Source organism: Delphinapterus leucas, chromosome 7 (assembly GCF_059928025.1).
Source record: "Delphinapterus leucas isolate spDelLeu-1000000601 "Yukka" chromosome 7, BTC_Dleu_Yukka2, whole genome shotgun sequence".
Classification (NCBI taxonomy): Eukaryota; Metazoa; Chordata; class Mammalia; order Artiodactyla; family Monodontidae; genus Delphinapterus; species Delphinapterus leucas.
The window spans coordinates 8275380-8299624 of record NC_143135.1 but is presented as its reverse complement, the minus strand read 5'-3'; the positions used below and the strand labels follow the sequence as shown (position 1 = coordinate 8299624).

Genomic DNA, 24245 nt, shown 5'->3' with positions numbered 1-24245 from the left:
TGGAGATAGGACCTTTTGTTTTTTTTTTTCCAGTACGCGGGCCTCTCACTGTTGTGGCCTCTCCCGTTGCGGAGCACAGGCTCCGGATGCGCAGGCTCAGAGGCCATGGCTCACGGGCCCAGCCACTCCGCGGCATGTGGGATCTTCCCAGACCGGGGCACGAACCTGTGTCCCCTGCATCGGCAGGCGGACTCTCAACCACTGCACCACCAGGGAAGCCCTGGAGATAGGATCTTTACAGAGATAATCAAAGTGAGGTCAATAGGTGGGCCCTCGTCCAGTTTGACTGGTGTCCTTATAGCAATGGGAAATTTGGAACAGATAGCCATATACGGGGAACAGCATGTGATCATGAGGACAGCCATTTACAAGCCAGCGAGAGAGGCCTGGGACAGCTCCTTCTCACACAGCCCTCAGAAGGAACCAACCTTGCCAACACCTTGATTTTGGACTTCTGGCCTCCAGAACTGTGAGACAATAAACTTCTGTTGTTTAAGCCACCCAGCCTGGGGTGCCTTGTTACAGCAGCCCTGCAAAACTACTACATGGGGAAACAGCCTCTGGGCTCAGGGGTGTGTGTGTTCAGATTGGGCACGACTTACCTGGACCAAGACGTGAAGAGGCCCTGGGCCTCCAGGTCAGGACATCTCACCCCCTTCCCACCTTTGGGCCCATCTCTGGCCTTGGCATCCTTGGCTGTCAAGGAGGGATAGACTAGATGACTACCTGGCCTCCTAACCAGCCCTGAGGCTGATCAGGCCAGCTGTCACTGTTAAATCCTGCCACCAGTTGTTGCCTTCTAATGCCAAGGGTGGGGCCTGTGGACCTTGAAGTTGAGAGTAACAAGTATGACGTTTAACTGCCTTGTATTAGTTATGCCACAACAGTGCTGTGTAACAAAGGACCCAAAACTTCTGGGAGTCAGAATCTCAGGAATGACTTCACTGGGTGGTTGTGACTCAGGGTCTCCCGTGGGGTTGCTACCACGATGTTGGCTGGGCTTCAGTCCTCTGAAGGTTTGACTAGTGTGGGACAATCATCTTCTAAGCTGGCTCACTCACTTGGCCAGCAAGTGGAGACCGGCTGTTGGTGAAAAGCCTCAGTTCCTCACCTCCATGCTGCTGCTTGCGCATCCTGACAGCATAGCAGCTGGCTTTCCCCAGAGGGAGCAATGCAAGAGACCAAGGCAGAAGCTTGGTCTTAAGTGTTGATAACCTGACCTTGGGAATTACACCCTGTCACTTCAGAAGTATTTTATTGTCACATACGTCAGCCCTACTCAGTGTTGGAGGGGACTATGTAAGGGCATGAATACCAGAAAGTCACCGGGACCATCTGGGTGGCTGGCTACCGCAGGCTGGATAAGAGATCTGGTACCAGAAGGGATTACGGGGCAAAGGGTCATGAAGGAAGAGTCTTACGCATTGATCTTGGGAAAGATGGAGCCTTGGGAGTGTACTAGTGTCCCGGGGCTGCCATAACAAGTTACCACAAACTGAATGGCTTAAAAAAACAACAATTAATTTGGGCCAAAAATCCAAATCAAGGTATTGGCTGGGTTGGTTCCTTTTAGAGGCTCTGAGACAGCTTCCATTCCGTGCCTCTCTTCTAGCTTCTGATAACTCCCAGAAACCCTTGGCATTCCTTGGCTTGCAGCTGCTTCCCTCCAATCTCTGCTTCTGTCTTCATATGGCCATCTTCCCCCTGGATGTGCGTCTCAAATCTTCCTCTGTTTTCTGTTATAAGAACGCTGGTTCTTGGAGTTAGAAGCCAACCCTGAATCCAGGATGATTTCATCCTGAGATCTTTAACTTAATTACATCTGAAAAGATCCTATTTCCAAATAAGGTCACATTCACAGGTACCAGGGGTTGGACTTGGGGACACTATTCAACCCACTACAGGAGGCATCCCCATGGAGGGGCTGGTTGATGCCATGTCCTAGTATCTCCATCTGCTTTGGCTCGGGTGTCACCTCCTCTAGGAAGCCTACTACCTCTCCTTTGTGCCCCACAGCACCGGTGCCTGGTACCACCAATGCACCGTTATTCCTTCAATGAACATTTCCTGAGCACCTGCTCTATATCAGGCACTGAGCTGGGTCCTGGGAGTTCAGAAGTTCAGGTTGCCAGATTTAGCACACAAAAACACGAACACCCAGTGAAATCTGAATTTCAGATGCAGAGTGAGTTTCAGTTTGCCCCCGTATTGTGTATTGTATCTAGCAACGCTAACAGCAGCGGGGGAGAGAAGCACAGCCTTCAACTGAAGGAAGCCTACAGTCTTGTGGGGGAGATGGCAGGGTGCAACAGGGGGAGAATAAGGCATCAGGAGACCCAGGGAGTGTGCCCGGGCCAGCAGGAGTGAGGGGAGTGAGAGGAGGCTTCCTGCATCTAAGCTGGGACCCCAGGGGTGAGGAGGAAAAAGAGTTTCCAAAGGCGGGGAGATGGGGCCCTTGCCAAGTGGGCAACACCGAACATGCAGTCCCTAACCCTGAACAGAGCCTGCAGCCTCCGAGGGCTTTAACTGGCCCACCAGATGTGCATTTTAGAAAAAGGGCAACGTATGGGGTCACAAGTGCCAAAGAAAAAGAGTGTTTCAAGGAAGGGGGAGAGAAGAACAGGCCAGATGTGGCAGGGAGGCCCCGAAGGATCAGGACTGAGACGTGTCCCTTGCAGGTAGCAAGGCTGCTGGAGGCCTCGGGAGAGGCTTCCGTGGGGCGCTGGGAACAGAAGCGAGGCTGCAGCGGCTTGAGAGCAGGCAGCGTCAGAAGCGAGGAGGAGGTAGAGACAGGGAAGGCCGCTTTCTCCAAAGGTTTTTGGGTGGAGCGAGGTGGAGAGCAGGAGAGCAGGGTTGAGGAAGGCTGGGGGAGGGCGGGGTGGCTGAAGGGACGGACCCTGAGGGGAGGAGTCTCAGCAGCTCCGCAGGTGGCAGGGAGGGGAGGGTGGAGTGCATTCAGAGTCTTTTCTGGTCTTTTTGTCTTTTCTTCTTTTTGAAATGGAAGGACTCTCCTTGGCCAGCTGATCACAGGGTGCAAAGTCTGCCCATCCATCCCCCACTGTGCTGTGAGTGCCGTGACAGGCCACCTGCTGGGCAGGGCTATCTCCCAAGGCTGTTCCCCAGCATGGAAGACTACAGTGTAAGGCAGCCCCCAGGCCTCCGCTGAGCATGTGAGTGAATAAATAGTCGGGAGCGGTTGAGAGCTGTGGACTGAGGAAGGCGAAGCATGGTGTTTGGGGGAGCGGCTGTCTTGGAAGGAACGGGAGTCCAGGAAGGAGGTGGGAGGGGTGCAGGGCCTGGGAGAGAGGGGAGACAGTGTCCCCATCCTGAGAGGTCAGAGGAGGGTGGAGAAGGTCGCCTGGGTTCCCTGCGTGCACAGGAGCTGGAGGGCGTAGCTAATGAGTCCGGCCTAGACAACAGCCTGGTCACTAGGAGCAGGGGTTTGGCAGAGAAGGGAGGGAGGGTGGTGAAGGGGGTGGGGTGGGGTGTGTGTAGGGGTGGGGAGATGTACTTTTGTCCCAGGGAGGGGGTTCCTTTCCTGCCCCAGGCCATGCCAGGTGCCTTGCAACCTCATCTCATTTATTTATTTATGTTAAAATATTTATTTATTTGGCTGCGCCGGGTCTTAGTTGCGGCACATGGGATCTTCGTTGCAGCATGCGGAAATCTTTAGTTGCAGCATGCAGGCTCTTAGTTGCGGCATGCATGTGGGATCTAGTTTCCTGACCATGGGTTGAACCTGGGCTACCTGCATTGGGAGCACGGAGCCTTAACCACTGGACCACCGGGGAATTCCCTCATCTCATTTAATCTCATGAATTCTCACCACCTCTCCTGGAAGATGATGCCGCTGTTGAAGATGACTGCTATTGGCGATCTCACTTTATAAATAAGGAAACTCGAGGCACCTTCACTAAAGTCACAAAGGATGGAAGTAGCACAAAGGACATTTAAACACAGGCCGATCTGACTCCAAAGCAGGCTCTGTCCTCCACCCCATGAGACCAAGGAAGCCCTGAGCAGGAGTGAGCCCAGAATTGGGGGCAGCCCCCAGGGAGAAGGACACTGCTGTGGGGCAAGAATAGGGCATTGGGCCTTCTCAGGCCTCTCGGGGGCCTAGGTGATGTCACCTCCCCAGGGGCCTACTGGGCTCACCTCCCGGGCCTTGTCTGGTGTCCAGCAAATTCCTGCAGCCTGGGGAAGATGGACCCAAGAGTGAGGAGTGGCAGAAGAGACAGGGCACAGGGCATCACAGTGGCGGGCATCTGTTCCCTGAAACAGCTGACCATGAAGTTCAGTGTGGGTGAGGAGACAAGAGAAGCCAAAATAGGGTGGGGAATTGCACTTTGCCCCTCCTCCCTCTGTGAATCCCCTTGCCCCACCCCTTCATGCTTCCTTGGCTGGCAAATACCGTTTCCTCCCCTGGGATCTGCTTGCCTTCTTCTCCTTCTCCTCCTCCTTCAAGGGCAAGCTCAGAAGCCCCCTCTTTCTACCTTGGCCACCCTCCTCCCCCCCTTAGCTCCCTCTTCTGGCCCCCGGCATGCTAGCAACCCGATTTTCTGACCCAGGAATGGGATGTAGGCCAAAGAGTCATTCATTCTAGTCTACCTACATTCCCTCCACGGTCTCACCCAGTCTCATCCAGCTTTAAATACCATCCAGACCTGATTGCGCTGAAATTTGTAACTCCAGCCTGAACCTCTCCACTGAGTTCCAGACTCTGATTACTCCACATCTCCATGTGAATATCTAAAGAGACATCTCAAGGGACTTGCCTGGTGGTCCAGGGGTTAAGACTTCGCACTTCCACTGCAGGGGGCATGGGTTTGATCCCCGGTCGGGGAACTGAGATCCCTCATGCTGCTCGGTGTGGCCAAAAAAAAAAAGTCTCATACCTGACGTGGCCAACACTGAAGTCCTGATCTTCCCCTCCCCCACCCACCTTGCTCCTTCCAAAGTTGTTCACATCTCAGTTGAAGTCACTCCATTTTTCCAGTAGCACAAGATACCTTGAAGTTATCTTGACTCTTCTCTTTCCCTCACACACCACATCCAGTCCATAGGCACGTCTTGTTGGCTCTACCTTGAACACGCATCCACATCCTGAACCTTTCTCCCACCTCCGCTGCCATCCAGCTGCTGCAAGCACCATCACTCTCGCCTGGATTGTAGCGGTGGCCTCTGCACTGCCTTTCCTTTGACCTTGCCCCTACACTCTTTTCTCAACCCAGCAGCCAGGGGGTCCTATGAGCACATAAGCCATTCCTAATACTCCTTCCAAACTCTCTAATGGCATCGCAACTTGCTCTAGTCCCGGCCAAAGTATTTTTTAAAAATACATTTATTTATTTATTTTGGCTGTGTTGGTTCTTCGTTGCAGTGCACAGGCTTCTCATTGCGGTGGCTTCTCTTGTTGCGGAGCACGGGCTCTAGGCATGCGGGCTTCAGTAGTTGTGGCGTGTGGGCTTCAGTATTTGTGGCACGCAGGCTTAGTTGCTCTGTGGCATGTGGGATCTTCCCCGACCAGGGCTTGAACCCGTGTCCCCTGCATTGGCAGGCAGATTTTTTTTTTTTTTTGCGGTAGGCGGGCCTCTCACTGTTGTGGCCTCTCCCGTTGCGGAGCACAGGCTCCGGACGCGCAGGCCCAGCGGCCGTGGCTCACGGGCCCAGCCGCTCCGCGGCACGTGGGATCTTCCCGGACCGCGGCACGTGGGATCTTCCCGGACCGGGGCACGAACCCGTGTCCCCTGCATTGACAGGCGGACTCTCAACCACTGCGCCACCAGTGAAGCCCCAAAGTCTTTTAAAACATACAAGCCCTAAATGATTCTCTCCTTACTTGTCTGATTTCACCTCCCACTCTTCTCCCGCGGGCCCACTCTGCTCCAGCCACATTGTGCTACGTGTAGTTCTTCAAACATTCCAGTCATGCACCTGCTGGGGAGTATTGCACTAGCTGTACCCCCAGCCTGCAATGCCCTTCCCCCAGATAGCCTCACCTCCTTCAGATCTTGACTCAAATGTCACCTTTTGTTTGCCTTCCCTGAACATCTTAGTTTAAAACTATAAACCTGACTTTCCCCATCTGCCTTCCCTGCTTTATTGCCTCCATAGAACCTATATCATCTAACGTGTTACGTATTTTACCGGTTCATTCATTTAGTTTATTATCTGCCTCTTCCTTCTAGAATACAAGTTCTATGACGGCAGTGCCTTTTCTGTTTGGTATTTTCTTTGCTGCCTGCAACAGCGCCTAGCATATGGTTACTGCCAATGTTGCTTGAGTGGCTGTTTGGGGGCCACCCCTGTGCTGAGCACTGATGATGGGATAATGAGCAAAACCTGACAAAGCCTGTGAAGCTTGTCTTGGGCAGCGGTTTTCTGATTTTCTTGAGTACGACCCTATCTGGGAAGTCCTAGAAGAGAAGACTCTGGCTCCACCCCTGGAGATTCTAGGGTAGGTCCCGTGGTGTGCACAGTGCACAGGCTCCCCAGGTGATTCTGATGCCGGTCAAGTGGGGGTCACAGTGGTCTGCTGGGATAGACTGAAGTTAATATTGTTCAGGACGCCTAATGTCTCATTTTCACAGCACCTTCCACTCCCCAGTAAACAGTTGTTACATGCCTGTCTCACCTCTAAACAGTAAGTTTTGGACTGGGATGGCATGTTGCTCCTTTCTGTGCCCCCTGGGCTCTGCACAGCGTAGGTGTAAGTGCTAGTCAGTGTTTGAGAGAGCGAATGAATGGAGGGTGAATGAATGGTTAGAAGAAGGATGAATGACTCTGGTTAGAAAAGGAATTTCAAGAGTTCACTATCTAGAAGGTGGGAATTTTCCAAAGACTTCCCCTGTGCCAGAGGGTTGTAGGAGGGACTGGTATTTAAGAGGTCGTGACGCGTTTGGTTGTCTGGGAAGGTGGCTGCTGCGCAGGCTGACCCAGGCGGGCGGGGGAGAAGCGGAACAGAGCGCAGAGGCGGCGCTGCCACCCACCCAGCTGCCCAACGGCGCGCTTCTCTCGGGGCGGCGCGGCCGTTGCCATAGCTACAGACACAGCCAACCGAGGAGGGGGCGGGCCCGGGCTACGTCATTCCTAGAGCGACGCTGCTCCTCGCCTCCCGCCTCTTTCGGGTGCGAGACCCTCCGCCCGCCCCCCCGGCTCTCCACCTGCGCGGCTTCCCTCCCCCCCGCGCCGTCCCCTCCTCGGGCTCTGCGCCGGCGCGGTGCCCGCCAGGGCTCGAGGGGGAGCCTGCGAGGCGCATGCGCCGTGCGGGGACCGCCGCCGCTCTGGTGTCGCTGCCGCAGCCGTTGCCGCCGTTGCCGCCTCCCTGCTGGCAAGTGTGGGAAGGAGGAGCTGAGGGCCACCGCCGCCGTTGCCGCCATGGGGGTGAGTGAGGGAGGGAGAGGAGACGCGAGGGCCGGGAGGGCTCCCCGCTTACCCCCGTCCCCTGCGCCCCCATTGTTCCTTGAACCCCCTCTCACGTGACCCCGAACCCCTCCGGCCTCACGTGACCCCCAGCCCCCACATGACTCGACTCCCCCAGTCTAGTGTCCCGACGCCCGGCCCAGCCCGGGAATCTCCTGGGGAGCCCCGTCTCCGGGCCCCACCCCCTCCGGTGCCCCCAGCCTCTCGCGTCGTGCCCGCCCTTGCCTTCCTCTAGGACGTGTTATCTTCTTGGCCTCCCCTCTACCCCCGCGCGGTCCCTGGGTATCCCCCCCGCCCCCAGGGGTCACCCATCACCCCGCTGTCACCGGCTTCGCGGCTTCCCATATCCTAGGCCTACACTGGGTTAGAGGGAACCGAGGCCCAGAGAAAAGAAGGCACCCAGCCAAGGTCACACGGGCAGTGACTGGGCGCCAAACCCCGACTCAGGGCTCTCGAATCCCCGGCCGCCCGCTTCCCGCTACTCGGCTTCTCAGCGAAGCTGGTTTCCCCAGTCTCTTTCGAAATCTTTCCACCAGGTTCCTCCTGCTCCAAAAACATTCTCTTCCTTTTCGACAGAGGCCTGCCTTCAAGGCCTCCCAGATGCACCGAAGTGGGTCTTATTACTTGGGTTGTTAGTCTTCCTACTTCAGGTGGCTTTGGGTGGGGAAGCTGTGCAGAAGGTGAGCAGGGAGACGATGGAGGAGTACTGGTGATGGCCCCAGCCGGGGATGGATAGTGACCACCTGTTTTGCACAAGGCAGCCTGGAGGTGCGTTTTATGCCCTTCCTGGCATGTGCTGATAGAGGGTTGAGCAGAAGTTATTCTCATGTTTCTGTGAGATCACCTTCCTAAGTCCCAATTAGAGTAGCACAAGTCACTCTCCTAAAAATGTAACTGGCCCTCCCTGGTACCATGTATCTTAGTTTTTACATGAAATTTCCACCACCTTTAGGGAGTCCTGACTTTGGAGCCAGAGAGACCTCAGTTCCAGCCCCACCTTCCCCGGCTAGCGGCATGATATTGTGCCAGTGACCTGGCCTTTGTGGATTTTAATTTCCTCTTCGATGTAATGAGAATGATGATACCTCCCCTTTAGGACAGATGTGAGGATAAAATCAGGTAGTGGATGTAAATAGCTACATAGGTGCTTCTTAAATAGTGGCTGTTATTTTTGCCTGTATTCTCAGCCTTTAGTCATCTAAAATAGATTTGCGCTATTTTTAACTCATTGGGTTTGTCCCTACTATTATTAATCTGGATTTGTTTCCTCTCCACTCAAATAGTTATTGACTGAATAAATCAACTTGTTAGACAAAAATAGTTGTCTTGTCCATGTCGAAGCACTTTATGTAAAATCCATGTCAAACACATTCATCATGTTTCAACAAGGACTTTTGGATACTGTGTACTTCATGTATAGAAAATCAAGTCTGGAAACCTTAGGCATATTTAACTTAGATTTTAGTGAAAGGTCCCAGACCCCAGGTCTTGTTGAAACTAAATAAAATATTGAGTCCCTGGTATTACTTGGTAAACGTCTACCCGGCATCAGCCACTCCAGGCTGAGCAGAAAACAAGAAGCATAACATGCCATTCTCGTTCAACACTTCCTCATTGGTTGAGTTGAAATAGCAGGCCTCAGAGATCCTGCGATCCTTGCTGCTTCCTTAAGGGCCCTGATCTTATTACTCATACTTCACAGATGTGTTTCTCAGAACAGCCCCTACCTAGTCTCTGCAAAAGTGAAATTGAATTTTCCTCCCTGAAGCAGAGCTGGAGCCCTCTCATCATACTCAATCCTGATGGGTGGGGGCTGTGGACTCCCACCTCAGTGTCAGGAGCGTCATGGTTCCTAATGATTACCCTCCAGAAGAGGGCCCTGCTCCATTTGACAGCCTGACCACAGGCTGAGAGAGTGGCATCAGCTGGAGCACTGTCCACAGTTCTTTCACCCTTGCTGCCACACGTGTTTTAGGAATTAGAATTTAGAGCTCTGTCTCCCTTTGCCAAAAACTGAGGGGTTTTTTCCTGGATTCTGGATTCTTTGTGGGATGGAGGCATTGATACTGAAAACCTAAGGGTTGCCAAATCCTTTTTCTGGAAGGTGCCTCCTGCCCCCATCTGGGCGTTTTTTGTTTTTTAATTTCTGTGTGTGACCCCTAGCAGTCATGGAACTACTATTATGACTAGCAGTCAAAGAGGTACTCCTTTGAGGGAATTCCCTGGTGGTCCAGTGGTTAGGACTCCACGCTCTCACTGCCAATGGTGCGGGTTCAATCCCCGGTCAGGGAACTAAGATTCCACAAGCCATGAGGTGCGGCCAAAAAAAAAAAAAAAAAAGAGAGAGATACTACCTTGATAGGAATAGCAAGGGGAGGAGTTAGACAGCTGCATGTGAAAACAACATTTATACCACACTTTGTAATAATAAGTGTCATACACATTTAACTGATGTAGTGGAAGGAGCAGGGACTTTGGGGTTCAGACCTGGATTTGAATCTTGGAGGACTCATTCAACAGGTATGAATTGCGTACCTGCTGTTTGCTGAGCACTGGGTATACGTTGGCAAATAAAGCAGATGTGACCTTCCTGTACCTTGTGGAGTGTACAGTCTGGTGGGAGTGGAGGGAGAGGGTGGCCAGAAGACCTCTTTGAGAATCCTGTTCACAGGCTCTGTGACCCTGAAAGTTATCTAATCTCTCTGGGCCTGTTTCCTCATCAAAGAAGTAGGCAGTCATTCCTCGCTGAGTTATTTCAAAGATTAAAATAAATCATCTTTATTAAAGCGCTAGCTGAGTGTTTATCATTAGCAGGTCCTTGTACACAGAAGTCCTTACAGTAAGGAATTTTTATATCTAGTACATTGTATCATTTTGTCCTTAACAACAGTCCTGTGAGGTATAGGCATTGTTAGCCCTCTTTTATGGATGTGGAAATTGAGGTTCAGAGAAACTGAGTAACTTGTTGGAGAGAGAGTAAATAACTTGCTCAGAGTCACACAGCTATTAAGTGGAAGAGCTGAGAATCAAATGTGGGTTTCTTGACTCAGAATCCCACACTCTTTATTATATAAAGCTCCCTTGGGAAAGACACTTAACCACAATGAGCTTTACTGTTCACTGTGCTTATTTCCCATTTTAATGAGGAGAATTTTCCTGTGCCCCTGCAGGGTAGTCTTACCTCCACGAGGCAGGACAAAGCTAATTGGAACAGTAGGAGACTACTTTTCCTAGCCGGTGCTGCGTTTGAGGGAGGGCCCCGCCTGCCGCAGCCTGCCTCATACCCCGTGTGCAGGCAGCGAAGCGCTTGAGGGGCTCTTTCATTATCCGCGGCCTCTGGCCATGGCGGCCCCAAGAGTCACTGCTAGTTGCCTGGCTCACCTGTTCCCCTACGTGAATGAGCCCGTGAACGTCCTGGAGGCCCGAGCTGGGCCCTCCTGCCGCCTGTGCTTAGGAATTGCTTCTGGTGCTTAGAAATGAGACGCTATGGAGGGAACCTACACTTCAGTGCTTCCGGGGTCCTGGGAGTTACTCTTTCCTTCCGGCACCTCTGATCCCTCAGCTCTGTGCCATAGAGCTAACGTGCAGGGTGGAGGCAGGCAGCTGGCACCGACTGGGATTGTGTGCTGGCTTCTGACCTGTCCTTGGCTGTTCTGTGAGGCCAGCAGTTGTGTTCCCATTTTCCTGGAGGTGGAGCTCCTTTCACACACGGGGGGTGGCAGGAGGAACAGTGGCCTGGCCTGTTTGGTGCCAAAGCTCATATTCTTTCTGCCCCCGTGCACAGCCCTGGCGACCTTCCGTCTCAAGTTTCCATGTCCCTTACCCCTACCTCAGTGTGGATGTAGGGTCTGGGGTGGCACTGTGCGGGCATGTCACGTCAGCTGTTACCAAGCCAGAAGGGTAATGAGAAGTGAATCACCAAGTGGCTGCCTTGAGGCTCCTGAGGTCTTGTCTTGACCTTACCTTGGCGGAGCTGAGGAGGCCTTGGACGCTGGTGTAGGCTCTCCCCGAGGGAGGCAGAGTGGCTGGTGGGACAAACACTGAATCTGCACCCAGCCCTGGGGTTGAGTCTCCCCTCTGCCGCTTACTCTCTGGGGAACTTCGAACAAGTCGCGCCAGCCCTTTGAGCCTCAGTTTCTTGTGTAAAGGGAGGTGATGGTTTCTGCCCGGAGAATTGAACCAGGTAGTGTTGGTGAAAGTGTTTTGCAAGATGAGTGTATCTCTCAGTGTTGTCTTGAAACCCAGATTCCCAGAGGAAAAAAGGTGGATGATGTAAAACCTCTTTGTGGTAGAGAGGGGCTAGTTCTGCCCCGAGATCCCAGTGTTGTGAAGACAGTCTGTTCTCTGCTGTTTGTCCCTCTAGGGAGGTAAGAAATGGGCGCTAGCGCTCGGCTTTCTGCACAGGGCTCAGCCTGCAGATAGCAAACAGCTGGTGCTGGGCGAGTCTATGCCTAGGAGAGCCAAACATCCCTGTGAGCTCCTAGTGTCTGAGCTCTTGCCTTCTGGGTGCCTGAAATAGGAGTTAAGCAGTGTCATTCCTTGAGGAACCGAGGGTAGAATTTATCCAGCAGCTGGGTATTCAACTCACCGTTTCCTGGGCCAATCAGTGTCAGGGCTACTGTGGGATCGGAGGTGGCAAAACCTCTCTCTGGTGAGGTCCGGAAGTGAGGGGTGGGGGCAGAAGAGGCAGTGCGGTTGGTAAAAAGCAGAGCCACCTCCCCAGTGCTTTTGGGGTACCTTCAGGACTTGGGCTGGGTGGGCAGGCACCTCCGGATGCCTGTGTTGCTCTGCTCCTCCTTGGGAGTGAGAATGAAAAGTGTCATTTATCGAGCACAGGCCATAGTAACCCTCATGGGCTTAATACTTCAAAGGAGGTATTAAGGGCCCTGCTCATCAGATGAGGGAAGGAGGCTCAAAGAATGGTTGTGTCTTGTCCTAAGACCAGAAGGGAGTAAAGGGCAAAAGGAGGCTTTGGACAAGGTCTGCTGGACCCCAGAGCTTGGGCTCTTTTCCCTGTGTTACCAGTTTTTACAAGAGGGTAAGAGGGTCCATTTAGATTTGAGAAAACCTCACGTGAGCCCCCAAACAGGGTCTGCTCCGTTTGGAGTTTATGGGCGGTTTGCAGTTTGCTTCTCTGTGTAAGGACAGCCTCCCTTTGCTCCTCCTCTGCTGCCTATGTGTCCTGCAACTTGGCTTTGCTGACCACGTGTCAGTATGGCCTCTGTCCCCAGGTGAACCCCTTGGGGCCCTTCACTCTGCCCTGTCGCTACTAGGTGCTCGGTGTGTCTGCCACTCATTGGCCTTGGCTGAGCAGCCGTTTCTGGGAACAACTCCATCGCCTTAAGCCAGAGTGCCCAGCCCTAGCTTAGAAAGGAGACTCAACTCCCAAAGAGGCTGCCCCCAGACCAGATCTTTGTTTTCTGAAGCCAGAAGACACTGAAAAGGCTTACTGAATGAATTTATACTTAGAAACAGCTGTCAGCCACTACCTCAGATGCCATCACCTCCCTGAAACCTCCCCCGAATGTCTCTAAACTTACTTTTTCCTACCTTAGGAGGGAATGAATGTGTGAATATTAGGCAGCTGCTGGGAGCCCAGGCTCTGCTTCAGGTGTTGTCACATGCTCTCACTGGGTCCTCACAGTGACCCAGTGGTCCCAAGGGTCAGTACTCTTCCTGATAGAGAAGCTGAGAAGTCTAGTGACGCTCCCAAGGTCTCATGACTGGGACGCGCTTGGGTCTTTCCTACCCTACCAAGCAGGATCCGGCAGCCAGGATCCGGAGTTTCTGCTGTGGATTGGGGACTGACCCTTAGGGTCTCCAAAGGGAAAGTCAAAGTCAAGTCTTTGGTTGGTCACAGCCTTCCAGCCCACTTTGCTTTTCCCTCTTGCAGAGGAAGTCGAGCAAAGCAAAGGAGAAGAAACAGAAGCGGTTGGAGGAGCGAGCAGCCATGGATGCTGTCTGTGCCAAAGTGGACGCCGCCAACAGGGTGACTCCCCTCCTTCCTAGTCCCTTCCTCCTGGAACTGCAACTTGGTTTTTAATTTGATTTCTTTTGGCGCCACCCTGTGGCAGAATTGTGTTACTACGCATCCATACCTCTGCTGCCTCCTTGCTGCTGGGGAAAACTAGCCTGGCTGGCAGAGAGCTGCGAGGAGGGCCAGCGATTGGCCCAGGCGTGCAGGGAAGTGTGGATTGAAGTGGAAGTGGCGGGAAGTGTGGGTTGAAGTGGAAGTGGCGTCTTCTCTCTGTGGGTCTCCTTCCTTAACACTAGAAGAGGGTCTGCAGAAATTTTTCCTAGGGTTTTGCATTTTGGGGAGGAAACCTCCCTGGTAAAATGTGGTATAGTTTTCTCATTCTTTCCTTCAAACATTTATTGCCTGCCCATGGGGTACTACAGGTTGTGCCAGGGATGCAGCAGCCTGGTTTCGAGGGGCCGCAGTCGGGGGAGAAGTAGCTGAGATTCTGGTGGACCTGACTGGGAGTGGCTCAGCTTTCCAGTGGAAACAGAGAGATTCTGGTCACCCTTCCTGCCGCGGTTCATGTCCCAGTTTTTGTTATTCTTTTAGTCCACTCGGTAAACATTCACAGTTACAAGGGTGTGGCGCAGGGACATGGTTTTTCATTTTGGGTTTTGACCAGGGGAGGTTAGTTGGGGGCCTCTCAAAAGCATGTGAGTGGGGCTTCCCTAGTGGCACAGTGGTTAAGAATCCGTCTGCCAGTGCAGGGGGGCACGGTTCGAGCCCTGGTCCGGGAAGATCCCACATGCCACGGAGCAACTAAGCCCATGCGCCACAACTACTGAGCCTGCGCTCTAGAGCCCGCGAGCCGCAACTACTGAGGCCCGTGCACCCTAGAGCCCGTGCTCCGCAACAAGAGAAGCCACCACAATGAGAAGCCCACACACCGCAACGAAGAGTGGCCCCGGCTCGCCACAGCTAGAGAAAGCCTGCGTGCAGCAACAAAGACCCAATGCAGCCAAAAATAATAAATTAAAAAAGAAAAACTTATAGCATGTAGCCAAAACTAAAATCAGAAGAAAATATATCATTTTTTTAAAAAAATATGTGAGTGGAGCAAGGGACCTGTCTTCTCTCTTGGGTCAGGTGGGTGCTGAGTAGGTTTTATGCCCAGAGGCCGGTATTAGAATTAGGCAGTAAAGTCTCTTCTTACCTGTCAAATGAAGCTAAAACCCTGTTGGGCCTCCTTCCCAGAGCCTCCCTCCTACGTGTGATTTCAGAGCTAAGGCAGATGGAGGGTCCGTATATAAGGGCGGCTCCTGGCCCTGGGAGCTGAGCCTCCACTCGGGTCCACACAGCGTGGTACTTCAGGGTGGAGCCTGTGACTCTGCTAGGCGAGTGTTTGTGCTACTCCTCTTTTCTTTCCCTCCACAGCTTGGAGACCCATTAGAGGCTTTCCCAGTGTTCAAGAAATATGATCGCAATGGGTGAGTGTTCAGCATTCCTAACTTGTCTCCTTGAGTCTCTTCAGGAATTCACCTTTCCAGAGTAGGCTTCCTCAGACCCAACTTGTTTCATTCTTCGTTAATGAAAAAGCAGAAAAGATGGCTAGTACCCTGTTGATATAAAATCCCCCAGTTAGGGAGACAAAGGAATCTGCAAATGAGCAAAGATTGCCTAATCTCAGACTGATGTCTCTGTGGGACTTGTTATTCTCTCCGACAAAGAACCATAGAGCTGAAACAAACTTGAAAAATCATCTAGGCCGACTCCCTCATTTTATGCAGAGGGAAACTGCGAGAAGCTGAATGAGGTGTTTGAGCTTATGGAGCTTCTCCCTGGCCGCAGGGGGGAGCTTTTAATTCCCAGTCCAGCGTTCTTTCCCTGGGTCTGTAGTATAATTGTTAAAAGCCACTTGCTGGCTTTGTGACCCTGGACAAATTACTTAACTTCTCTGTGTCTCAGTTTTCGAATCAGAAATGGGTACCTTCCTCATGGAGTTGTCAGGAGGATTAGTTGTAAAGTGTTACTGCCTGGAGCATACGAAAGGCTAGGTCAGTGTTAGTTGTTATTACTACTGTTTTTTTTTACTAATCCAGTTCACTGCAGAATCTAGACTAAAGCCCCCTTCCACTTTCTGTTCCTTTGGTTTGTAAAATAGGTGGCATTATCGGTCTTACCCGAGATGCTGTTGGCTGAGGGGAAAACAGGGGCTATGATTTTACAGAATCGTTGCTATGGGTCTGAATCATAACAGTGCCTCTTATTAACTATATTTGGTTAAGTGAACATATTCTTCAAGCCTCGTTTTTCATCTGTTAAATGGAGCGATGATGCCAAACTTGCAAGGTTGTTTAAGGAGGACAGAAACTATATCCAGCTCTGTAAGTTGCAGCTGGTGTGAGTATTTTAATGAACAAGATAAGACAAATGTAAATGCATGGATTATGAAGGGAAGACTATAGTAGGTAATACTACATTTGCCTTTCATAGCTGTGTCTGAATTTCATAGTATCATATTAATTTATTCTTTCTGTCTGAGATCAGATGCATTATGCTTCCTCTAGAAGCTTTGTCATCATTCATCCTCTGGGAAGTCCTTTGACACAGTTTAGAGATTCCTTGCTGTGATCTCTCTCAGTGTTCCCTATCCCACATTCGCACTGACTTCCAGAAATATGGACCAGCTCTGAAGCAGGCGTTGCCAGCTGACTCTGGGCTCACTTGGTGCCTGGAATTGTGTGGCTGTGATCCTACTTTCATGTACTTAAGGAACTCAGATTAGTGGAGAATTTATACTTGCAAACCAGCCTTGAGAAAATTTATAGCTAAGACAGTTGCAGTGCTGTGCGTGGGCATTTCTGACCACTACATGGCCAGTACTTGGAAAGAAAGGAAGGCTGTTCAGAGCCAGGAAGTTCTGAATTCACAAGGCCACACACACGTGCAGCTCGTATGACATACCAGACAGCAGAGGTGACCGTGGATTCCAGTGGTGATGTCCTCTGAGGAGTCGAGTCAGTCCTTTCAGAATGTGGCACTACCTGGAGAATATGATTTCACAGTTTGGCCAGGGAGTTTAATCGTGATTTATTTAATTCATTTAGACCTAAATAGCAGATTGAGGGAACTCCCTGGCCGTCCGGTGGTTGAGACTTGGCGCTTTCACTGCCGCGGCCCAGGTTCGGTCCCTGGTCGGGGAGCTAGGATCCCGCAAGCCACGCGACGCGGCCAAAAAAAAAAAAAAAAAAAAAAGGTCGATACCTTAACACCTACATCATTCGTTAGTTTAGGAAAACAGAGCATCGGGGTGAATCCCGATCTACCCTGTTTGATCAGCTGAGAGCACCCACTGTGTCCTCAGAGGAAGCAGTGGGCAGGACTCCTCAGGGGGATGTGGGCCATAGTCTTCCTGAAGGGCCTGAGGTCCTCCAGCTGCTTTTGCAGGCAAGGTTGGTAGATAAGAAGGAAGAGTTCCCCTGGGAGCCCAGTGAAGACTTGATTCCAAATGAAAGCAACAGGAAAAATGCCTAAGGGCAGGAACCGAGGGAACAGAGAGGACTCCGGGGTTTATAACAAACTACAGAAGAGAGGGTGGAGAGAGCAAAGAGCTAGCAGAGAGGGACCGAAGTTTACAAAGTGCTGCCTCTGATAAGGGCTGTGCAGGGAAGGCAGGAAATGGGCTTGTGGTCAGGGCGGTGGGCTGGTGATGACAGTTGTTAATCTCGGCTTGAACGGCCTCGTTCCTTCACAGGCACCTTCTGTAGTCACGTCCGGGCTCGGCTTTTCTCTGTAGATTAACTGAGACCAGGCGGGCCTCGTTGTCAGGCTGTCAGGGCAGCCGGTGGTGCCGGGCCTGTAGCCGGCTCCAGACGCCTCCTTTTCCTCTTCTCAGGCTAAATGTCTCCATTGAATGTAAGCGAGTGTCTGGCCTGGAGCCGGCCACCGTGGATTGGGCCTTCGACCTGACCAAGACCAATATGCAGACCATGTAAGCACGCCCTCTCGGGCAGGGAGACTGGCCCTCCTCTCCAGAGCCCCTGTCCTGACTGCCCCCCACCCCCACCCCCACCCCCACCCCCGTCTCCCAGGTATGAGCAGAGCGAGTGGGGCTGGAAGGACAGAGAGAAACGCGAGGAAATGACGGATGACCGAGCCTGGTACCTCATCGCTTGGGAAAACAGTTCGGTTCCCGTAGCCTTTTCTCACTTCCGGTTTGACGTGGAGTGCGGGGATGAAGTCCTGTACTGGTAGGGGCCCTGGCCTGGGGGTGGGCGCGGGGGGAGGAGGCACCCCAGCCAGTGGCAAAATCCAGCACGCCCGTCTGGGTCTGTGGCAGGCCTCGCAGCCGCCCCACGCTCACTCTGCTTTCCTCCCCCAGCTACGAAGTGCAGCTGGAGAGCAAGGTGCGGCGGAAAGGCCTGGGGAAGTTCCTCATACAGATCCTGCAGCTCGTGGCCAACAGGTGAGGGCCCTCCGTGCACCGCTCAGTTGGAGGGAGCTGCCTCTGAGGCATCCCCCGTGGGGGACAGGGCTCACGGGACTGTTGTGAAAGAAAGGTGTCTAGAACCCTCTCAGTAAGCTTCTCCCTGCCCGGCCATGACTCCAGATTTTGTACACTGGGCTCAAGGAGGCAAGCACCTCTGAGTGCCTGCTCCGCGCCTGAGTAATGGGGTGCAGAGAGGACCTGGAGGAGAAGCCAGTCAGGTGGGGGCCTGATTAGCCCTGTCACAGGGGGCGGCACCCAGTGCTGTGGGTGCCCAAGGCAGGCTAGAGTCGGGCCTCAGGAATACTTCTTAGGAGCAAATGGGAGACAGCAGGCAGACACGAGAGAGCAAGTGGGATTTAGCACCTGTTTCTCTTTCTGGAAGGTTCTCTCTGCTTTCTTCTCAGCACACAGATGAAGAAAGTTATGTTAACGGTATTTAAGCACAATCATGGTGCCTACCAGTTCTTCAGAGAAGCGCTGCAGTAAGGAGCTGGGCCCCGGCGTGGGACGCTCTGGGTGGTAGCAGCTGCCTGCCCCAGTGTCTTTTCCCCCATCCTGGCCCCGTTTGTCCTGACGTTGAGCTCTCGGTTCTGAGGTCCTTGGGGCTGGCAACTGGGGAGATGGTGTGGGAGCGCCTGTGGCTTGGTCCCCTGCCCTGCTCCTGAGCCCTGACTCCTGGGGAGGAAGGCAGTCAGCTGCCCGTAGCCAACCCTTTCCTCCTGCCCGCCTGCAGATTTGAAATCGACGACTCTTCCCCAAGCATGTCCGGTTGCTGTGGGGAGGACTGCTCCTATGAGATCCTGAGCCGGAGGACCAAGTTTGGGGACAGCCAGCACTCCCATTCGGGCGGGCACTGTGGTGGCTGCTGCCACTGAACCCCCAAGCTCTCTCCAAGGCCTGTTCTCTCCCCGGTTTCAAGCCGCTTGCCAGGTGCCCTCAGAGCTGTGGCCTCCTCAGCCCCAACCCTGGGGAGGAGTGGTCCGCGCCGCCCCTCCTGCTCTCTCCTAGAAGAGCAGGGTGCCGGAGGGAGCAGAGAGGAGAGGATGCTGCCGGAAGAGCCGGCGGAGGCCGGGGCACGAGGTGCATCCTCTCACGGTGGCTGCCTTCTCGCTCGGCTCTCGGCCCTGAGCGTGGGTTCTCCGACTTCCCTACAGCTGGATTCCTGACAAACCCCCCTCCCCGCCACACACACTGCTGGACAAATGGAGTGTTTATTCCCACCTTGATGAAAGTCCTGGAGCCCTGGGTCAGGGTCTGGCTGGTTCCCAAAGAGGAATGGGCTCAGTGTAAGATCTGGGCGTAGAGAGAGTCTTCAGAGAGATTCCTGTTTCGTGGATGGGATGCTCCAGTGGAGACTTCAGGAAGGTCTCTTGTGCCATGACACAGGGAATCGAGGGAGCTCTTTCTGGCTGTGCCTTCGCGGATCCAGTTAGAGTGGAGTCGTCCCAGGGGACCAGCCGACTCTGGGAGAAAGGCTGCCCCCCCTCCCCATTGCTGTCAGCACGGGGCCGAGAGGACAGGAGCAGGTGTGAGTGGGGCCTGCCGTGGGGGCTGTGGCTTCTCCGGGCTTTGGGACCTGGCCGCACCCTGAGCTTAACCTCTTGATCTCATGGCAGTGACTCGAGATTTTTACTCACAGAAAAGAGCTGGAGCCCTGCCTGCTCTTCTCCGTCACCTCTCACCACTGTTTCTGCCCCTGCCTCTCCCCCCACTCGATACCCCTGTTCTTACTCTCAAGGGGGAATAACATCAGGGAGCCCCTTGTCTTCCCCTAGAAGGCCCCTTGCTCCTGCCATATTTAGTGCCGTGTCCTCTCATATCTTGGTGCTGTTAGCTCTCTGAAGGTGGGTACCCCCCACCGCCACTGCCCCCTTTGGAGAGCCCCCAGCCAGCAGCAGCCCCTTCCTGCACTCCCCAGCCTGGCCAGACGCTGCTCTTCTCTCTGGTGTCACCTGCGGCAGGCGGGGCGCGGGAGAAGCTTCCTCTCCCCTCCTGGGATAGAGAGGGCGCAGGGTCAGAGCTCAGACTTGCCCTCATCCCCAGACCGTTATCCCCTTCCAGGGAAGAAAATGACCAAATCCTTAGCCAGGAAGAAGCACCTACCGCCTCCCCTTGGACAACCTTGAGCTCTGCCTTAGGGAGCGTCTCAAAGGTTCTGCCTTTGCGAGGTTGTTCCGGAGGAGGTCTGTCAGTCCTTCTGACCTCGGTCTGCTCACGCCCCACCCTCTGCCCTGACTCAGGCTGCCTGTGCCGGCCATCTCCCCCATCTCCCCGGAGCTGTTCTGGCCTCTCGACCTGCCAGCAGTGGACGTGGCACTCCCTTGGAGAGGGCCTTGCAGCTTTACACTGGAATAAGCCCACCTTTACCCCTACCCTGCTGACTCCCAGGAGATTTTACCCAAGGGGGAGAGTTTTCATTGCTGGAAGGGCATTGGAGGGCTCCTTCCAAGAATCATGGAATGACAGAATCACATTTAGGAAGAGCTTTTCCTCTGATCCCTGCTGTCTCTCAAAGGACAGAGAATGAAATATTTATTGTCTTAGATCATGGGTTTCTGATACCTCCCACTCAAGGGGACCAAAAGGGACCCCAGCGTAAATCCCACATAAAGGGAGTTAAGTGTGCGTGTCTCCCCTCATTGGACACCTGGCACCGAGCCCCATTGGTAGATGGGCACTTGGTGTTAGGCCCTGCTTGTCCAGCCGCCTGTGCCACTTCCCAAGGGCTGGCTGGGTGGGGAGGCGCTGCCTGAGACCCGCAGGTCACCCTGTTGTTGGTGTTGAACCCACTCAGTTCTCAGCCATCAGTCTCTCCATTTCCCCAAGGTCTTGGTTTTAAGAAACATAGCAGGCCTTTTGTACCAGGATTTTTGGTTTGTTTGGGGCATGTTAAAATATTAATTTTGAGATTTGTTTTTTAGTTGTATCCACCCTATTTCAGGTTATTTTCATTGATGTCAGATGTGTATGACATGTGTATGGTTCTTTTTAACCCTTCCTGGTGTGTTTTTTTTTTTGTTTTTTTTTTAGAGGAAACTTTGAAGATAAACTCCTTGATATATATATATATATATATATATATATTTTTTTTTTTTTTTTTTTTTCTTTAGCAACTTGTTATCACTGGAATCAAAGGGAAAAAGTGATCTCTTTTTGCATTGGTTGTATTTGTATGTCACAAATAAAAGACACTTTGTTCAGCTGCTGGGACGGCTTCCTGCTGCTGGGGTGCCATCGGCAGCGTGGGCTCAGACCATCCCAGCGTTGGGCCTAAACCCTGGGGCGCACGTAGCTGTGACGCCCCACGCCTCTTTCTGTGAAGGAAGCTTTGGGCTGAGAAAACCTCAGGGTGTCTGGGGCGAGGAGCCAGACGTGGGAACTGAGACCGAATGCATGTGTTTGTGCCACTTCCCAAAAGCCCTGGGTAGAGGTCAAAAGCCTTCTCCTGAGGGCCACCTGCTCTGCTGCTGGAGAGAGTCCCAGGCCAGGCGTTGTGACATTGGACATATGTGGGTAAAGGTAAATTCCAGAACACTTGTGTGGGAGTCGCACAGACGAGAGTGTTGGTGTTTCTTTCCTCCCTTTTACTTTATTGGGTTCCTCAGGATATTCTGTGTCTCTTAAAAGGACTCCAGCCCCTTCTTCCCTCCACTCACGAAAGACGAAGGCTCAAAGGAAGGGTAACTCATGTCAGGCCTGACAGGGCAGGAAAGTTATGAGCTGGGGGAGGCTCTGGCCCCTCGAGTGTGACAGATGGAGCTGTGCACTTCTCTCCGAGGCCCGTGCCTGGCCCGGGGAGCCAGGAGCAGAGGGAGGAAGTGGGCCCGGAGCCAGGGCTCAGAGCGCTTCCTGTGGACACTGGAGGGGCCAGCCTCCTTGCGCTTCTGCTTGGTGGTCACATCTGCCGGAAGGCGGAGAGGGCGGCCGGGATGGAGACCCAAGCCCTACTGAGTCTTCGAGCTCTGGTGGGGCAGTGATCCGGGGAGAGAGGAGCAGGGTTAACAGCTGTCTCTCTCGTGGGTGCCAGCATGTTGTGGCCTCAGCCCCGTGGGTGGGGACACAGCCAGGGCCTGGTTTCTGCAGCTGCCTTACCTTGGAGGCGTGAAGAAAGGCCTCCCAGTCCTTGGGAAAGGAGACAGCATTTCAAATGCTGGCGAATCAGAATCATTCAACAGACTTCTCGTGTGAGGGAATTCTGTCCCCTCCCCACCCCGGAGCTCTTTGTTCCTTGAAGGCTGTCTTAATCCCAGGCAGGAATTCCTTGGAATGACCATCCCCTTGCCGCAGTGGCGGGCTCCCTCTTTGGTCCTCTGAGGTGGCTGTTCCCACCCCTCCCTCCACCTGCAGCTCAGACTTTGTCACTCAAGCGGCACTGGCTGGAGCGCCACCCCTTCGGTGGGCGGATGGAACCAGAGGCACAGTTGCTGCACGAGAGGGCCTCAGTTTCGGTCAGAGCCTGAGGTGGTCTGAAAGGGACTGCGTTTCCCCAGTGTGCGAAACCTGGCCACCAGACGTTTCTGCCGCCAGGCTTTGAAAGTGGTCAGTTCAAACACAGCAGGTTTATTCTCGTTTTTTCTGCTTTTCCCTCTCCAAGTGCAGCAGAGGTCGTTTCTCTACCGCCCGAGGTCAAGGGTCTGGGACTGTAGGGGAGGCGCTGCAGAGGCGGCTGGGAGACTGGACAGCCCCATGCAGGCGTCTCGTTACTTGGCTGCGGCGAGGAAGGAAACTGGCATTTGGTGATTCGCTGCTCCGCCAGCGACCACTCACACTTGACCTTACGGTGCTGGGCGCCAGGGCCGGATCTGCATCCGCCTGCAGTGCCCTGGCACATGGTCATGCCCCCGGACAGGACGTTGTTGACATCCAGGTCCTTGTTGATGTCGATGTCTCCCTTCACGATGCAGTCGTGGGTTGTCTTGTTGGTCCTGGTGGGCTCCATGCCTGGTCTTGAGGTCTTGTCTTCCCTCTCAGGGCCTGGCCAGTAGGGGCGCTTTCTCCTGAGAGAGGCCTGCCTTTTCTCCCATGCAGGGGGCTGCCCAGAAAGACGGGGACTGGAGTTGAGAAGGCCAATATCAAGGAATGTCTGCCCTGCGGGAGCAGAGACTCACCCACGGTGGAGGGCTGGAAGAGGGTCTTAGGACAGGGGTAGGGCCAGTGGTGATGACCTGCCTTCTCCAAGGGAGGAGGAAGCAGCCACAGTCATCTCATGCTCAAAGTCCGGGGCCACAGACCCCAGCTTTCCCTCCATGTCCCCTCATGATCTCCTGCCAGAGCCCTGGCTCCAAAGCCAGCAGCCCAGCTTAGCCCCCTCTGACCCAGGCCCTCTGAATCCCATCCCTGCCCGGGGTGGGAGCGCAGCACCCGCGGGGGCCCCGCTGCCACGTGCGCATGCACACGGTCTCTGCATTGCCCGGGTCCTACCTGTGCAGAAGTGGACAAGGTGAACATGAAAGTCTGTCCTGGGGCTTTCGGGATCCCTGCTCTAAGAAGATGAACGTCTGCTACAGGCTGGCAGGGAAGGGCTGCCCTGTGCTCAGGGTAGGCCACCCCAAGGTTGGAGGGAGGAGGCCCTGAAGGAAAGGGACCAGGTGAGAAGGCTTGGAGCCGCCGGCAGAATGGGATTGGGGGGTGCAGCCATGAGCCAAGGTGTGAGAGCCGACCTGGAGGTGTCTGCAGCTGCCCGCGGGTGCCACCTGCCCTCTTCCGCACATCTGAGGGTGCTGCGACCCCCGGGGTCCAGCATGGTGCGTGGGGGGTGCGTTACACAGGGGCTTCAGGCGGAGCTGGGGAGGGGGTGCCAGGAAGTGGCCTGTACTCCTGGGGCAACCCGTGTCCTGAATGCTGGATACAAGGAACAGGAGGGGCAGGGACGTGGCAGGAGGGGTGTGGGGATCAGGGATGGGGCTCTCAGGTGCAGGGCCTTAGGGCCCTCTGGGGGCCTGGCTGTGACATGGGGTGTGGAGAGCAATGAAAAGTTATGGGGGCTCGCCCGGGGCTGGGGATCGCACGTCAGGAGCCCAGAGGTGGGGGGGGGGCAGGGTTTGGAGTAGTGAGGCCAGCCTGGGGGCCCGGAAGTCAGAGGGCTCTGGACACGGGGTTCCAGCACAGTAGGGGTGAGACTGGGGGCCTGGTCCTCGCTGGTGTGGCCAGAGGCACACAGCCTCAGCACTGGCTTGGATGTCACCCATGTGGCAGGAAGGTTCAAAGTCTTGAACGTGACCTGAGTGGTCCTCATCTTGCTGTTGGCCTTCGAGTTGAGTGGGGCCTTGATGAGCAGTGCCCAGTGCCCCTCCCAGGCCACACACAGCTTGTAGAAGCTGTGGTGCAGATCTCCGTGTCGTCTTAGTTGGTGATGATGCCATGCTCCGTGGGGTA

At 54.0% G+C, this 24245-nt stretch overlaps 1 protein-coding gene across 1 annotated transcript; it reads left to right on the top strand.

The window, feature by feature from the left end:
- Positions 1-7086: 7086 nt before the first annotated feature.
- On the top strand, positions 7087-21070 carry NAA40 (N-alpha-acetyltransferase 40, NatD catalytic subunit). The gene is made up of 8 exons (XM_022591672.2): positions 7087-7383; positions 13316-13411; positions 14816-14868; positions 17277-17372; positions 17473-17631; positions 17763-17846; positions 18275-18352; positions 18604-21070. Exons 1-8 carry the CDS (start codon positions 7378-7380, stop codon positions 18743-18745), a joined length of 714 nt encoding a protein of 237 aa, XP_022447380.1. The 5' UTR covers positions 7087-7377; the 3' UTR covers positions 18746-21070.
- Positions 21071-24245: the final 3175 nt, after the last annotated feature.

Bases quoted from the DNA above. Each gene is read 5' to 3' on its own strand.
- NAA40 (XM_022591672.2), top strand. The intron at 14,869-17,276 runs GTGAGTGTTCAG...TCCTCTTCTCAG, and splicing joins AAGAAATATGATCGCAATGG to GCTAAATGTCTCCATTGAAT. The intron at 18,353-18,603 runs GTAAGGAGCTGG...GCCCGCCTGCAG, and splicing joins TTCTTCAGAGAAGCGCTGCA to ATTTGAAATCGACGACTCTT.